Genomic DNA, 16,046 nt, shown 5'->3' with positions numbered 1-16,046 from the left:
CATGTAGTTAAAAATCTCCGGGCCCTAAAGACATTAGGTCAACCGACAGAGCATTGGGATACAATTTTAGTTCACCTATTGACGGCTAAGTTAGACGTCAATACTAATGCAAAATGGGAAGAACATAGGAACACTCTCAAAGAGTGGCCATCACTCGATGACTTTAGGGGATTTCTTAGTAATCGTGCAGACATCTTAGAAAATCTGTATCGCTCTAGGAGAGAAAAACAATCTAACCACAAGCCAGAGCCTGTGGCCAATAAAACTTCATTTAAACATGATAAAAACATAAAAACATTCGTGATTTCAGAGAAACAAGATGACCACAAGGGTAGGCCGTGCATCGTGTGCCATGGTGATCACAGAGTGTACGACTGCCCAGCCTTTAAAAAGATGTCAGTCGACGAGCGCTGGTCGCAGGCGTCACGTCTAAAGCTGTGCCATGTCTGCCTCCGACCGGACCATGAGACCCGTCAGTGCAAGCTGAACGGTTGCCGGGTATGTAAGAGACGTCACAATACATACTTACACACCACACAAACACTCAACACTTCTCCACCTGGAGCCAGCACGGAACAAACAGCCGAACCTGCAAATAGTGCTAGGTCGGATGTGGCTTGCTCCTCGACTATGCTAACCTCTGACAGTGCAGCGGTGCAAAACACCCTCACTGCTAGCACTTTAATTAGCACTAGCGAGTCATTGCTCTCAACAGCTCTAATTGAAGTGATCAACCCTATTAACAACAAAAAGGAGACAGTTAAATGTCTTGTAGACAGTTGTTCACAGTCTAATTATCTATCTCATAATTTGAGACAAAAACTAAATCTTGATTGTCAGCCTCTAACTGCCTCAAATGTGACAGGAATAGGAAATACGCCTCTGACCTATCAACCTGTGCTTTGTGCAGCGCATATTCAATCTAAACTCAGTGATTTTAATGCCAAAATTGACTTTCTAGTTTTAGATCAAGTAACTAGTCGCTTTCCACAAAACTATGTAGACATTAGTCACCTTAACTTACCTGCCTCTGTGCAGCTTGCTGACCCAACCTTTAACGTTCCATCCCAAATAGATATGCTGTTGGGAGTGGAAATGTTTTGGACTATTGTGACAGGTGCTGCAAAAAGATTGCCAACGAGCAAGCGCACCTTCCTAATCCCATCTAAACTAGGGTGGTTAATAGCGGGACCGGTAGAGGGAGCCTCGGCTCATTTACATACAGGGAACACGCGCAGCCACCTCTGTCTCTCTGATCTGTCGGCCCAAATGACCAAATTTTGGGAAACAGAGGAGCTACCGTCTGAAACGGACTCCATCAAAAATGGGAGTGAGTTCGAGTCTCACCCTATAAACCAACACTTTGTTGAAAACACTTACCGCCAATCTGACGGCAGATTCGTTGTGCGCTTGCCTTTAAAGGACTCGCCGGACTGCTTAGGCAACTCATTTAACATAGCTAAAAAGCGTTTATTCAGTTTAGAGAAACGTTTTAGTAACCAACCTGAACTAAAATCAATGTATGTTGATTTCATAAATGAATATAGAGACTTAGGGCATCTGTCGGAGTCTGAGCGATGTTACAAAGCTAATCACCTCCCGCATCACCCCGTGATGAAGGAGAGTGAATCTACACGCATGCGCACAGTCTTTCACGCTAGCTGTCCCACCTCTTCTGGGTATTCAATAAATGATATTCAGCTTGTAGGCCCTAACATACAAAGCCCACTGTTTGACATATTGCTTAGATTCCGACAGTACAAGTATGTACTATCTGGTGACATAGAAAAACAGTACAGGCAAATAATGATGAATGAAATAGATAGAAACCTACAAGTTATTCTATGGCGCGAAGATGAGCACTTACCCATACGCTCACTAACTTTAAATACCGTTACGTACGGCTTTGCTTCATCGAGCTGGCTAGCAGCACGCTGTTTGTGGCAGTTAGGGGCTGAAAGCAAGGATCCTTTAGTTAGGACTATTATACAAAATGACTTTTACTGTGATGACTTATTAACAGGCGCAGACTCTGAAATAGAGCTGCTTCGCATACAAGCAGGTGTCTCACAGGCCTTAGCCTCTGGTTGTTTCAATTTACGTAAATACCGCTCGAATTCTAACGCGCTATTAAAGTCGGATTATATTAATAAAGATGATCACTTAGCATTGAGTCAAGCTTGCCAAACACTTGGACTAGGGTGGCAACCTAGCCAAGATGTACTAAACTTTTCCATTAAAAATGATCATTCTGATAAAATAGTTACAAAAAGAAAAATCTTATCTGAAACGTTCCAAGTCTTTGATCCATTAGGACTCTTAAGTCTATGCACAGTTAAAGCTAAAATATTAATTCAAACCTTATGGAAAGAAGGCAAAGCTTGGGACGAGCCAGTGTCTCCTGAAATACAGCATATCTGGTCAAAATTCATTAAAAACTTACATCACATTAAATCACTTAGCATACCTAGATATGTATTATGTGAGGCAACCTGCACAATAGAGTTACACTGTTTTTCTGACGCTGCGGAGACTGCATATGCAGCCTGCATTTATGTTAAATCTATTTCTGAATCCGGTGAACAGAAAGTACATTTGCTGTGTGCGAGGGACAGAATTGCTCCAATCCGTCGCACATCTATTCCTAGACTTGAATTGGCCGGGTGCTTGTTAGCAGCCCAAACATATGCAGCCGTAGTACGAGCCTGGAGACGTCCTGTCTCTCGCACAATATTCTGGACTGACTCTAGCTGCTGCTTGGCTTGGCTAAAAACAGACAGATCAAAGCTTAAAACTTTTGTGGCCAACAGGGTAGCAGCTATAGACAGCCTTGCTCCCGGAGCCACCTGGAGACATGTACCTACAAAACAAAATCCAAGTGATCTTGCAACTCGTGGTGTGGATCCACAACATGTCTCAGGGACAGCTCTGTGGTGGGAAGGCCCCGAGTTTCTATTAAAGCCTGAGAATGAATGGCCTGAATTAAACGCTGTAGAGCCGGAGGTCTTACCTGAAACTAAAGTAACATCAATGCTCACTACTAACACAGAAACCTCATCTATTATAGATTTTGACAGATTTTCAAAATACACAGAGCTACAACGTACTATGGCCTATGTGCGTCGTTTCATAAATAACTGTAAGCCCCGTGGGCCTAAATTAACTGGTACACTTTCAGCACAGGAGCTTACAGGCGCAGTTCACACTTTAATTAAACTTGCACAGCAGGAGTCATTCTCTGCAGAGCTTGAAACGCTTCGCAAAGGTCACAGGTTGAGTCCCAAGTCACACATACTAACCCTGGCCCCGTTCATCGACTCTCAAGGCCTCTTGAGAGTAGGCGGGAGGCTGGATGCTTCAGATTGTACTTACGATCAGAAGCATCCAATGTTGTTACGTGCTAAACACACACTAACTAAACTCATCTTTACACATGAACATGTACGTCTCTTACATGCCGGGCCACAGTCATTGCTAGCCTCAGTACGAGACGAGATATGGCCGATCGGAGGCAGGAATTTGGCACGAAGCACGGCCCACAATTGTGTCACCTGTAAGCGTATCGCTGGCCAAACTTTAAAAAATATAATGGGAAATTTACCAGCGCAACGAATTAAGGCTGATTTTCCATTCACGTCAACAGCTGTAGACATGGCAGGGCCCTATTTAATAACAGATCGCCGGGGGCGTGGATGCAAAATCACCAAATGTTACTTGTGTCTGTTTATATGCTTAAGATATAAATGTGTTCATATAGAAGCTGTGAGCGACTTATCTAAAGATGCATTTGTGCTAGCTCTACGCAGGTTTATCGCTAGGCGCGGCAGACCTGCGGAATTGTTTTGCGATAATGGCAGAAACTTTGTAGCTGCAGCTAAAGAAATTAATGATTTTTTTAAGTTATATAAAAGTGACTTGTCTGAATTTGCAGCTGGTCAAGGAATTAAATTTAAATTCGCACCAGCTTACGCGCCAAATTTCAACGGATACGTTGTGACATTGCACATTTTTAGTATAACGACGTTTTTAGGTTTGTCTCAAATATAAGTTTTTGCGCATGGCAAGGACTTTAATTGATCTAGCAACTGAATCGATATGGATGTCAGTTCTGTATCCAATGAGAATCATCTGTCAACAAGGGTTGTTGCCAATATAGAAATATATATGATTTTCATGATATTAATTAATTTAGAATTTACAATAAATATCTGATTTAATAAGTTAGGAAGTTGCTAGAACATGGTTAGAAAATTAGGTGGAATTTTACACACTAGATATTTTAGTCATTTGAAATTTATTACAGCAAACGATTGCTGAGGTTGTCGTTCTATTTGGTATCCCCAAGCCTCCCAAGGTCGTTAGGATTTTGAGATCATTTCCTCCACACTTGTTAGCTGGCTCCGGTACAGGTCGTAGGCCTCCAGTGGCTACTTTATGATATCGCGGATCATCTATGATGTGAAGCAGGAATCCAAATTATGGAGCAGCAAGAGTCCTTTTCTGCAGGGCCTCAAGGGTCCTCAGAATTGTATTTTCACCATGAACTGTGAGTAGAGTTCAGTTGAATAATATTGTGTTAATTTCTTTGTGTGATCTTGGCTTTGTCAAGTTTTGACCATGTGTCTCTGTTTCCAGTCTCCTGATGGTTTATGTGGCGGGAAGGGTTTGTCAGAGCTGCGAATGATGAGGCTTCTCAAGTTCCAGCTGGTAAGCAATCCAGAATATTAATTATTCATATGATAAGGTTAGGCCACATTTCCATTGTCTAATGAAGGTTTTTTTTCTATTTCAGCTGACTGGGATTTATCAGATTTGATTTATCAGATTTAATTTATTTACGATTTTACATTTTAGATTTTGAACTTATATTGTGATTTAATTTCGAGCTCTTCAAAATTGTTCCCAAGATCTCAAGATTTGAGCTTCATTTAGTTTCTTCAAATTGAATGTTTCACCCGAAGGGGGTTTCGGTGAAGAGGATGCTTGCCGTAGGCTGAAGCTTTGGTTGCGGTGGTGCTCTTTTGAATGACTGCGCCTGGGGCGACCATTTCGGTTCACTGAAGGATGGCTTGCATGTGCAGCGGTAACTTCTGGCTTGAAGGTTGGTGGCATTTCTTCTTACCTGGAAGCAAGTGTTAAGTTTAGTTAAATTTAGTTTCTATCATCTATGTTGGCACTGATACTTAGGGACTAACCAGTTTTAGGCAATGCTTGTAAATCACCCGGAACCATAGTTGCACGGCCCAGCTCTATCGTCTGGCAATGTTAATTTTAGTTAAGGTGCTAAGCTTAAGCTTTTATTGCTGATTTACAAGCTGTACTTTGCATTGTGTCCTTTCATCAAAATAAAACTGTGTGTCACAACTAACCGTTTTATTCCATTTCCATTTAGAACCTGAATCCTTGAGGAGAATCACCAGTAGCACCTTGTTTCGTTTCTTTATTAAGTTTTCTTGGCAGAATGAGTCTGCATGTATTAAGTTTTGATTTGTTTTGATGATCGAGGCTTTCCCACCAGTTTTCCCGAGCCGGGTGTGGGAAGGCCCCGTTTCAACGTCGAGGCCGGTATAAGGAGCGCCAAATTTCATCTTAAAAGAGTTTTGGGTAACACCCATCTCACCTTTGAAGAAATTGCATCCCTTTTTAGCCAAGTGGAGGCAATATTAAACAGTAGGCCTCTCTGTCCACTCTCTCCCTCCCCCTTAGACTTTACACCCCTTACTCCCGGGCACTTTCTCATTTTTAGGCCGCTCACGTCGCTGCCGGGCCCGCCGCTCGACGACCGCAACCCGCACCGCCTGGACCGCTACCTGAGGCTGGAGCAGCTACGGCAACACTTCTGGAAGCGCTGGTCGGCCGAGTACGTGTCTCTACAACAGCAACGCTACAAATGGCGCGAGAGGCAACGTGACCTACAACTGGGAGAAGTAGTACTCATCAAGGAGGAGGGCTTGCCGCCGCTACTCTGGCGCATGGGCAGAGTCGTCAAACTATACCACGGGAAGGATGGCGTACCTCGCGTGGCAGACATCAATACCGCTAGAGGGGTGATCAAGCGTGCGCTGAACAGAATATGCCCGCTCTCGTCACAACAAGAATCCTGAAAGAGAGTCTTTCAGCGCCCCGGAGTATGTTAACGCCCTGACTGGCAACACAGACAGGATAGCCAACCTCCGGTCACCCCGCTGATCCAATGAGCAGCGGCCAGAGCCTCGAGCTGCCGGACCAATAGGAATGAAGACTGAAGCGCCGCGGTTTTCCCCCGTCGCGACACTATAAAAGCACGGTGCGCGGCACCAGCGTCCCTTTTTTACTAATCGAAAACTCTCTCTGTCGCGTGTCCTAGACAAAAACCTGTAATTTAAAATCCATTAAAAGAAATGGTAATATTTTATACTGTTTTATTTAAACAATTGAGTTCAGGCTCAAACATAATAATGCTTGACCAGAAATATATGGCTAAGCGTCGTGTTGCTGAATTTCATCAGAACTATTGTCCCGGATCCGTAAGTTCACATTTTTGACACATTTGTTTTGAAGTACATATGTTGCGATGTGGCTAAGGCGTATCGTTTGCCAAATCTAACGATTAATTTCGAATTGGTTGAATCGATTAGGCCCTATGGACAAGGAGGCGCTTAAACAAATATACGATTTCTATCAACTTACTGAAATGTCATTTGAATCGAAATTACACTCTGCCACAGCACTAGTTTAAAAATAAAAATTAATGATAAATGGTTTAATAAGTAAATCTTGCGTTATAAATTAATATCGTAAAATACTTACTAAAGAAGATCCGCAAAAATGTAACATGTTTTAGATTATGTTTAAAGTAAGGGAAATATTATTTTTCTACTCGTCGATTGTAATCTGTCAATTAGGACACCACAGACTAAACTATAAGTGCTAACTTTTCAGTGTTGGATACTCTATGGCAGTTCCGACTCAACTATAATAATATATGTACTTAATCTCATTATAGTTGACTTTAAGTTAACTGTAATAATTTCAAAAATAGAACATCATACAACTTATATACTAATTTGCGATACCTGGCAAATTTTTCTGCATCTGAAATACATTTTTTTTATTTGTGGCGTTATCGGCCAATCAGAGACGGTTGTTACAAATAATTGGTTACTAGGTAATTCGATGTTGATACAACAGTGAACGACGCTATTAACATTAATTTAAACTTGCATGAATGATGATATTTCCGGCCATTGATGATGAAGATGATGACTCGTAGAAAAAGTATTGTATACAATAGTGATATAATTAAGTTTTTCACTCTCGTACCGTACTGTTAGGCCACTCAGCAAAGCTTCGTGGCCTAAACCTGGTACTCGACTGAAAAGCTTTGTATTATATCGCGATTGTATAAAATACTATTTTAAGTACTTGATTTTTTTAACCATTATTACAGGATTTTACGTTTTGTGGACGCTGTCATGTGTGAAAAAGAGGTTCTTACACTTCTTACAGCTCTGGGACAATAGTTACTCCATACTATACTAAACTGTCACCACATACAGTTTTAAGTTAGTGTCAAGTATTTGAGGATTCTGACGGCACATGTCAAAAAATAAACAATATTAAGACGTAACGTAACACAGGTTGACATTTACCATACAGGTATATAGATAGTGTAAGGCATCGGACAGTTTGCTAGTTTTAATTTCAATAAAATCGGAAACAGAATAACGCCGTAAATCACTTAATCTTCTCTTATAAAATAAACTCCCGGGGAGCCGCGTCTGTCTGTGTGTTCGTGATAAACTCAAAAACTGAACGGGTTTTCATATGGTTTTCACTTATGAATAGAGTAATTCTTGAGGAAAGTTCAGGTATATAATTTGTTAAAGTTTTGTTTGAATTGGTTGAAATATGACGATATTTTCTAATCGAGTTGGACAAAATCCCGCTGGCTGAGAGCTTTAATCGAAAACGCTGCCGAAACCGTTTGAGCTATATCAAAATAATGTATTGGAAAATTGTGTCTCTCTAATAGGTCTACAAAAAAGTCCGCGATGGCATATGTCTATCTTTTACGGATAACTTATTATAACAATTTTTATCATAATCCCCGTGCGTAGCCGGGGAGGGCCGCTAGTTATATGTATTGTATAAAAATCGAAGCAAAACATAAATATAAGTTTAATTCATATGTAAAAAAAATTTCGTCCAGTATTAAGTATAGGTATTAAGTGATAATTCAATAATAGTCATGATTTGGTTTTCTCCCGGGCGAGTTAAATCTACAAAACGTACGATAAGTACTCTGCACACGAACTTAGTTCGGGCGGCGGCGTGACACGGCCCGCGGCGTGTCACGTGAATCCGGGCGCTAAGGCAAGTACGTACGTACGTGCGTACGAGGTACGTACCTTGCCGTGTTCGTGAAATTCGTGATCTTAGTACCGCCGGTGTTAAGATCACGTAGCTACGGTTCGGCGTGAATCACGTGTATCCAGAGCCCTAATCAAAACGCAGTCTGGCTCTGTTGCACCAATACGACAGAATATATTATAAGTAGTACAAGTACAGAAGGCTCACTCCTTTGATATTAACAAAATGCCGCCATTCTAAATTCTTACCTACATTAACAACCGGACCGCAAGCGAGCAGCCGACATTGAATTTTATTGCGCCGCGCGAAGGCCGTCACCACTGAATGGGCCGCGAACTCGCGGCCCCGGCATGTGCTTGTAGCGTGGCGATAGAATCGCGGAGTGAGCCGCCCCTGCCAATACGGAAGACCGATAGAGATAGCTAGCTGCGATAACGTAAGCGTTTGCGCATTTGGCTACGCACTGTTATAGACTTTCAGTGCACGGAAATGCAATTAAAACTCACCGCTGACCTTTCAGCAGAATCCACGAGAATATTGCATGAATGCACAGATAAATACATTCACTGTGCATAGGAGAATTGTAGAGATGGCACCGTTTTAAAGATCAAAAGGGATTGGCAGATCACATGCAACGGCTTAGGTTTCTTGTTTGCGAACTATACATACATACATATACAAAGCGCGAGAGATCGCACGCACATACAGCGCGTAAACCTAATAAGGGCGATAAATGAAACCAGGCATATAATTCAATATTGTTATCATTAATTAAGAGGTGTTTTTGAATTACTTTAAATTTTCACCCCATAATGAATTTTTGAAAAAAATCCCAGCAGCAATGAACTGTAAACGTGGTTGCGATGACAATCTGACAACTGTCAACGAGCGGTTAACGCGAGTGTGTTTGCAACGTCATGCTCCACGGCAGCGCCACCTTAGCTTTGATGAACATAAAGATATGGAAAAATATCTATATAAAGTCTATAAAATTCTAGACTAGTTAAAAAAAATTCTATGTATCTAGTTTCGTCGTGAGCTCTTATACATTGTGGCGCTGCTGTAGAGCATACTCCACAGCAGCGCCACCATAAAATATCAATTACTGCATATGGTACAGGCACGTATATGGCTTCAAATAATTCTATAACAATTCTATATTGACCTTGCTTACGAAATCCCTACTTTTATTTACCATTTAGGAAAATACAATGCCACAAACCTTTTGTAAGAAATAATTATCGCAGCGCCTTATTGAAAATCTCGGCAAAATTGTTAGTGTATTTGCCTTTATTTTTTATTAAGGCGCTGCGATAATTATTTGTTTTAAAAGATTTGTGGCATCGTACTTTCCTATTTGCAAAATAAAAGTAGGGATTTTGTATGTACTAGCTTTTACCTAGCGGCTTCGCCGCGTAATAAAAGTATTCATTAAGATTTTCATTTGGATCCGTAGGGACCGTAGGTTTCTCTGTAGGTATATTTATCTGCGATTATTTCGATTGCACATAATACTTTTGCTTGCAATGATTGTAGAAATATTACACATCGACCACAGCGTAGGTAATTCTATATACGCTGGGGAAACCTTCATAAACATCCCACATAGCCCGTATTTCGACACTATGATCGGTGGGTAAAAAGTACTTTTTTCTATTATCCCTTACAATTTTTTACATTTTGCTTATACTTATCGCAAACGTAATCTTCAAGCAAGCAAACAACGATCGTCTTAGAGCACATTGATTGTAAGAGACCGCCGACCGATTATCCGTATCCCGCTAACGATACCCATATTATCCGTATCCGTATCCGTATCCGTATCCGTATCGCTATCGCTATCGCTATCGCTATCGCTATCGCTATCGCTATCGCTATCGCTATCGCTATCCCTATCGCTATCCCTATCGCTATCCCTATCGCTATCCCTATCGCTATCCCTATCGCTATCGCTATCGCTATCCCTATCCCTATCCCTATCCCTATCCCTATCCCTATCCCTATCCCTATCCCTATCCCTTATCAAGATGTTTAATGATATAACACTTTAAGTTCTCGCGCTTTGTACACATATTTAAGTCACATACAGGTCGAACGCGATTAATTACATTATTTTTACCTTTTTTCCCAACGTTTCGGCCAGGTTGCAGTGGCCGTGGTCGCGGAAGACTGACGTCCCAGCAAAATGTCACCGGAGATGTAAACAACACAAAACTACCCGATATTAATTTATATAAATGTTCGGGGTAGACAAATAAATATAATCTACCCGCTTTTAGTTAATGTTTATTTCCCACCATGTTTATTTTAAAGGTAAAAATAATGTTAATTAATCGCGTTCGACCTGTATGTGACTTTAAATATATGTTTAATGATTTATTATCAAGTGCTAAAATATAAAGTTTCATGGTTTTATCATTTAAAATTAAGAAATCCCATACAAACTTTCAACCTCTTTTTCAACCCCTTCATCCCTTTTTTTCGAAATAAAAAGTAGCCTATGTTCTGTCTCAGGGTCTAAAGATTGTCTGTTCCAAATTTCATCAAAATCGGTTGCGTGGTTTAAGCGGGAAAGCGTAACAGACAGACAGACAGACAGACAGACAGACAGACAGACAGACAGACAGACAGACAGACAGACAGAGTTACTTTCGCATTTATAATATTAGTATGGAGTATGGATAGTATGGATTAGTATGGATGGATATAGATATGAATTATTTTGTATGGATAAAAAAAAATATTTCAATTTTAAGTAAAAGTTATCTAATTCCATTTTTTATGTCCTATACTCACCACCGTTAAGAGGTTCGCCCGTATTAGGTTTACACCCTGTATAGACATACATATCCACAACGGAGTGACATGGGGTTTAAAATGGTCTGAATTGCTTCGAGAAAAGGATGGACGGAGGCACGGCCGTACGCCTCTTTTTGCTCGACTTGGCGGGGGCACTGCCGTGCCGCCAGATTAAATAACACATATGTATTTCAGTAGTTTTATTTTGTTTTATGCTTGTTTGCCACCGACGTAGTATAAAAAAACTGGCCAGAGGCACATCTCGGTCACTGGCAGTCAAATATATGAAAGAAGCGCGTTCCTAGCACACATTCTAAGCTCGTGTAGGTGAACGCGTACCATGCTTGTGTGAGTGAGATATGACAGGTCGACTGTTCGCGTTTTTGACATGCGGTAACTGTGAGGTAACCGAGAGGGGGTGGGCGGCACATTCAGCGGGGAGCGGTAGTGGCCATACTGTACGATAGTACTCTTTACTATACTGTGCCAGAGGAGCACTTTTACACGTCAACAAAGATTTATTAAACATTATTATTATTATTATTCAGAGCCTACTGTGTCCCACTGCTGGGCAAAGGCCTCCCCCCTCTTTTTCCAATCTTCTCTGTCTAGTGCTATTTCTGGTCAGCCAATCAAAAATGAGTCCAGATTATCCCGCCATCGCCGGTGTGGCGAATTAAAAACATTAAATCGAAGTAAAGTATAAAGTTTTTATCATTAATACATTTTAACAATAAATTCAACTAATCGTCCGCTTTAAAGCTCTATGTGATAACGGGCTTACAATGGCGTCGATACGTGGAAATCTCGATTAAGGTTAGGCTTCACATGCGTCATACAAAAAGGATCGATTGGTATCTGTTAATATCGTATGAAGATGTGGCACCATAAAAACGGATTAGCTACGGGAGTCTCATTCATACAAAGTTGTGAAAGTACTCACAGTTAATATTATGTACTTATGTTTTAATTATTTTATAATAAAGCACTGGTGGAGAAAAAGCGCTGGTGGCCTAGCGGCAAGAGCGTGCGACTTTCGATCCGGAGGTCGCGGGTGCGAACCCTGGCTCGTACCAATGGGTTTTTCGGAACTTATGTACGAAACGAAATGTCATTTGATACTTGCCAGTCGCTTTTCGGTGAAGGAAAACGTATGAGGAAACCGAACTAATTCCAATAAGGCCTAGTTACCCTTAGGGTTGGAAGGTCAGATGGGTCGCTTTCGTAAAACTAGTGCCTACGCCAAATCTTGGGATTAGTTGTCAAAGCGGACCCCAGGTTCCCATGAGCCGTGACGCAACGCAACGCAAGAATGATGATGATAATGTTTTATTTATTTTATATTATGTTTATTTAGTTTCTTAGGTGGGTTGGGTCTAAAAACTCATTATGCTGAAGTTACACTCTTTTCATAAAAACAGCCGGTAAGAATATCACATATTGTTATGTGTAGGTACACGTGTTCGTATCCATCAATAATTATGTACGTAACACTTTCGACCTCTGCCGGAATTCACGGATTTCGCTATATTTGAGATCTTGATGGCTCAGATGGCAGAGTGCTGGAGTAGGTATTGATCGGCCGTGCGATATTTTTCGCCCAATGCACATTTTTTACTTTACAGTTATTCAAAACGGACCCCAGGATTCTACAGATTCTACAGAAAATGTAATATCTGTAACATTATATTTAGACTAGGGCACATTTATTCTAAATGCAGTGGCATCGTTTACAGACGTTATTTATTATTATTTATTTATAATTTGTATAACCGCCATCCTGCACCAGCCTTAAACATATTTTTCTAAATCGAGTGATATTCTTTATAGACGTGTTATACTTGTCAAAAAGTTCTCTCTCGCATGCGAATATTAGTAAGCGAAACAGTTTTGTATGATCGCTGTCCTGCACCCAGCCTTAAGCCCCAGCTCTCGTCCCGCCTGCGCGCCGTATGTATCCCTGCGATTCGCCCCCTACTGCACAGGTCCTATGGTGTAATGGTTAGCACTCTGGACTCTGAATCCAGCGATCTGAGTTCAAATCTCGGTGGGACCTAATTGTCTTTTGGTTTTCGGTTTTTTCGCCTTGTAGTAAGGATGGCGTTGGTCATTTTTGGGATGGTGAATTACATTTTTGAGTCTGTTACATAAGTACGAGTAATATTGAAAATTAAATCTGAAAGGGTGTTAGGTAAGGTGCATTAGGGTAATTCCGAATCACAGAAATGCTCGGGTAATTTTGAAAGGGGAATCTTGATACGATGGAAATAATGGTAAGTAGTTTTATACGACTTTCGGAATTACCCTAATGCACAAGAACGGCGGAATTATATAACGCCTATCCAAGATGCCAATAGTTAGCGCCGTAGCGAACGATTCAGTATTCTTTCTCTGTCTCTATCAAATTACTGCGACAGAAGACCTGTACCGTCAGAAAGTTTCATAATTTGCTGATTTCCCACATTGAAGATAATGATAAATATAAATAAATATTACCGTACAAGTGTCTATCGCCAGCAAAAAAACTAATAATACTTGTCACTTTTCAAGTGGTGTAAACATTACTGACAAGTGAAGTTCAACTACTCCAGTGATTAGTTTACTTCGTTACCATGGCAATATCTTGTAACGAATACTATTCTCTAATACCCATGTGTAGACACTGGCGATCAAATATATTTCCTAGCCACTTGTCACTTTGGTGAACGCGTACTAAACTTGTAAGTGACAATGACAAATGCTTTTTGACAGGCCGTAACTGTGAAACCGAGAGGGGGTGGGCGGCATATCATAAAGCTAATACTGTAATAGTACTTTTTATTATACTGTGCCCATGTGTAGACGTCTATTTGCCACTTGTCACTTTGCTGACAAGCCCCTAATCGCTAATACTAATGACAAATGCTAAGCCCGTGTAAAGACGTGGCCTACGATAATAAATAAGTATATACATAATAAATATTACTATCCCCAAGCGCTGTAAATTATAATGGACATTCACACACGCTCCATCTGAGTTACGAGCGCAAACATGTGCATATTAATTGCATTATATTGGTGTTTGACCCCTGCACTTCTGATATGGAGCGTTCTGTCTGTTGAAAATATGGCGAGAGATGTTTATGGTTATTGGTTGCATTTCAATATCAAAAGCTGTTCTTACATACGAGTTTCCATTTATTGCTGTAGGTAGCTATCCCCCATTATGGACAGTGAAATAAGTTTAAAATTTTACTTTTAAAGCCAACTGATACGCAATGAGTCAATTTTATACACCATAAATGCAATTAGTTTGGGTTATTTTAACATAGGATTGTTTCTTGTAAATTTTAGTTTTGTAAATTGTTCCTTGCCCGTCATAGGAGGTAGGCAGTTTTTCGGGTCCAGTAATGGACACTCGCATAATAACGTCATTTCTTTATATCTTTGGAGCAACAAACTAGTATGTTTTATACCTTATCTCATGCTTAATGCAGTAAGTAAAACGCATTCAAGATTACACCGTGCGTTATTTTTTTATTATTTTATACATGAACTCATCTCTCTTAGCAACATTACTAAGAATTCGTCTTGATATTTTTTTCAGTAAACTGGTGAATTTTATCTTGTCTCCAAATCCTTCAGAAATAACCGAATTAATTGAAACTTCAAAATTTAACAGCTCTACAACTCTAGTTTATGGTACATAGCCGTCAGTTTTTAGAAACTTATTTTAGATACTTATTTTTAAGGATTTGTGTTTTTTTGTCCATAATGGCATCACCGTCCATTATGGGGTATTTTACCTTACAGATGCACTGCGAAAATATTTACCTTCGTATTTTTGCGGAAACGTACGAACGTGTCATGCTTAGCAATGCACGGACGAGAAGTTCCCAAAGTTTCAGAACATTCCTCATGAGAATTTTCGGTAACTTCTGAGAATGTTCTCGAGAACGAGAATTTATCAGAATACTTAGTAACTTCGTAGTTTATACCATAATTTCGTCAAACTCAGCAAGTCAACACGTAGTCCCGTGGTAGTGCGCTGGGTTCTCAGGTTCGATCCTGACAGCGAACTTTTTGTTTTTAAGTATTTTGTTTGTTTTCTTTTTGTATATATGTATATTGACATGACCAAAAACAGGCATCAAGAAATAATAGTTCGGTACCTGATTTAAAAAAGTCAGGACTAAAACTGTGAAGTCTGAAAGTCGAAATGTTCCCTGAAGTATAGTGAGAATTTAAGCAACTTATTGGTAACTTATCAAGTTATCACTTATCACCAAAATAGGTAACTGTTATAGACAATATTATATGTATAATAACATATAGTTTTATATTATGCCCATTTAAACTTTATTTCTAGTATATTCTCTCGTTTAAACAATAAATTGCATGTTGCAGGAATGTTCTGCGAACATTCTCAAGAATGTTTCCGCTTTTTGGGAATGTTCTGCAATTTCTACATTACTACTCCTAAAGGAAAATAAAACCGGCCAAGTGCGAGTCGGACTCGCCCACCGAGGGTTCCGTACCTACAAAACTATTAGGTACTTTTACGTTACTCACATAAGTCTAAAGACTGGGCTAGGCTAGAAGTATAGGTTCTCTAATGAGCATAATTGTGTTTAGCGCCACCTCTCGACGAATTCGCGAACTAATTAGCACAGCTTGCGTGAGGTCTTTTATAATGTTAACCAAATTCAACATTTTTTATTTTATTTTAAAGTAGGTGTTTTATGTAAAATTTCGTAGCTATAAATTTTAACACCTTTATTCATAAACGTACACTAAAGTTATCCAGCCGATAAAGTTCGTTTGTCCCTTTCTCTCACACCAATACGTCGGAAAGGGACAACCGAACTTTATCGGCTTGATAACTTAGTGTACGTTTATGAATAACGGGGTGAGTT

The 16,046-nt window shown here is 40.1% G+C and overlaps 1 protein-coding gene and 1 non-coding gene across 3 annotated transcripts in view; both read left to right on the top strand.

Annotated features, from left to right (window-relative positions):
- Positions 1-5,879, top strand: part of LOC125225871 — an 84,757-nt gene extending 78,878 nt beyond the window's left edge. Inside the window, exons 2-3 of one of the 2 annotated variants that reach the window (XR_007177037.1) lie at positions 311-498; positions 5,747-5,879. Coding sequence is in view for 1 of the 2 variants with exons in the window: in XM_048129748.1 (XP_047985705.1) it covers positions 311-433 (123 nt within the window). In the remaining variant the exon portion in view is untranslated. Of the gene's footprint in view, positions 1-310; positions 3,987-5,746 lie in introns of those variants that run through there. The other variant, XM_048129748.1, reaches the window with a different exon arrangement.
- A 7,256-nt stretch (positions 5,880-13,135) lies between these two features.
- On the top strand, positions 13,136-13,207 carry Trnaq-cug. Its single transcript has one exon. It is a non-coding gene; the product is annotated as a tRNA-Gln (tRNA).
- The last annotated feature ends 2,839 nt before the right edge of the window (positions 13,208-16,046 follow it).

Source organism: Leguminivora glycinivorella, chromosome 4, assembly GCF_023078275.1.
Source record: "Leguminivora glycinivorella isolate SPB_JAAS2020 chromosome 4, LegGlyc_1.1, whole genome shotgun sequence".
Lineage (NCBI taxonomy): Eukaryota > Metazoa > Arthropoda > Insecta > Lepidoptera > Tortricidae > Leguminivora > Leguminivora glycinivorella.
Note: the sequence above shows the minus strand (reverse complement) of the source record. Positions and strands in the feature narration are given on the sequence as shown.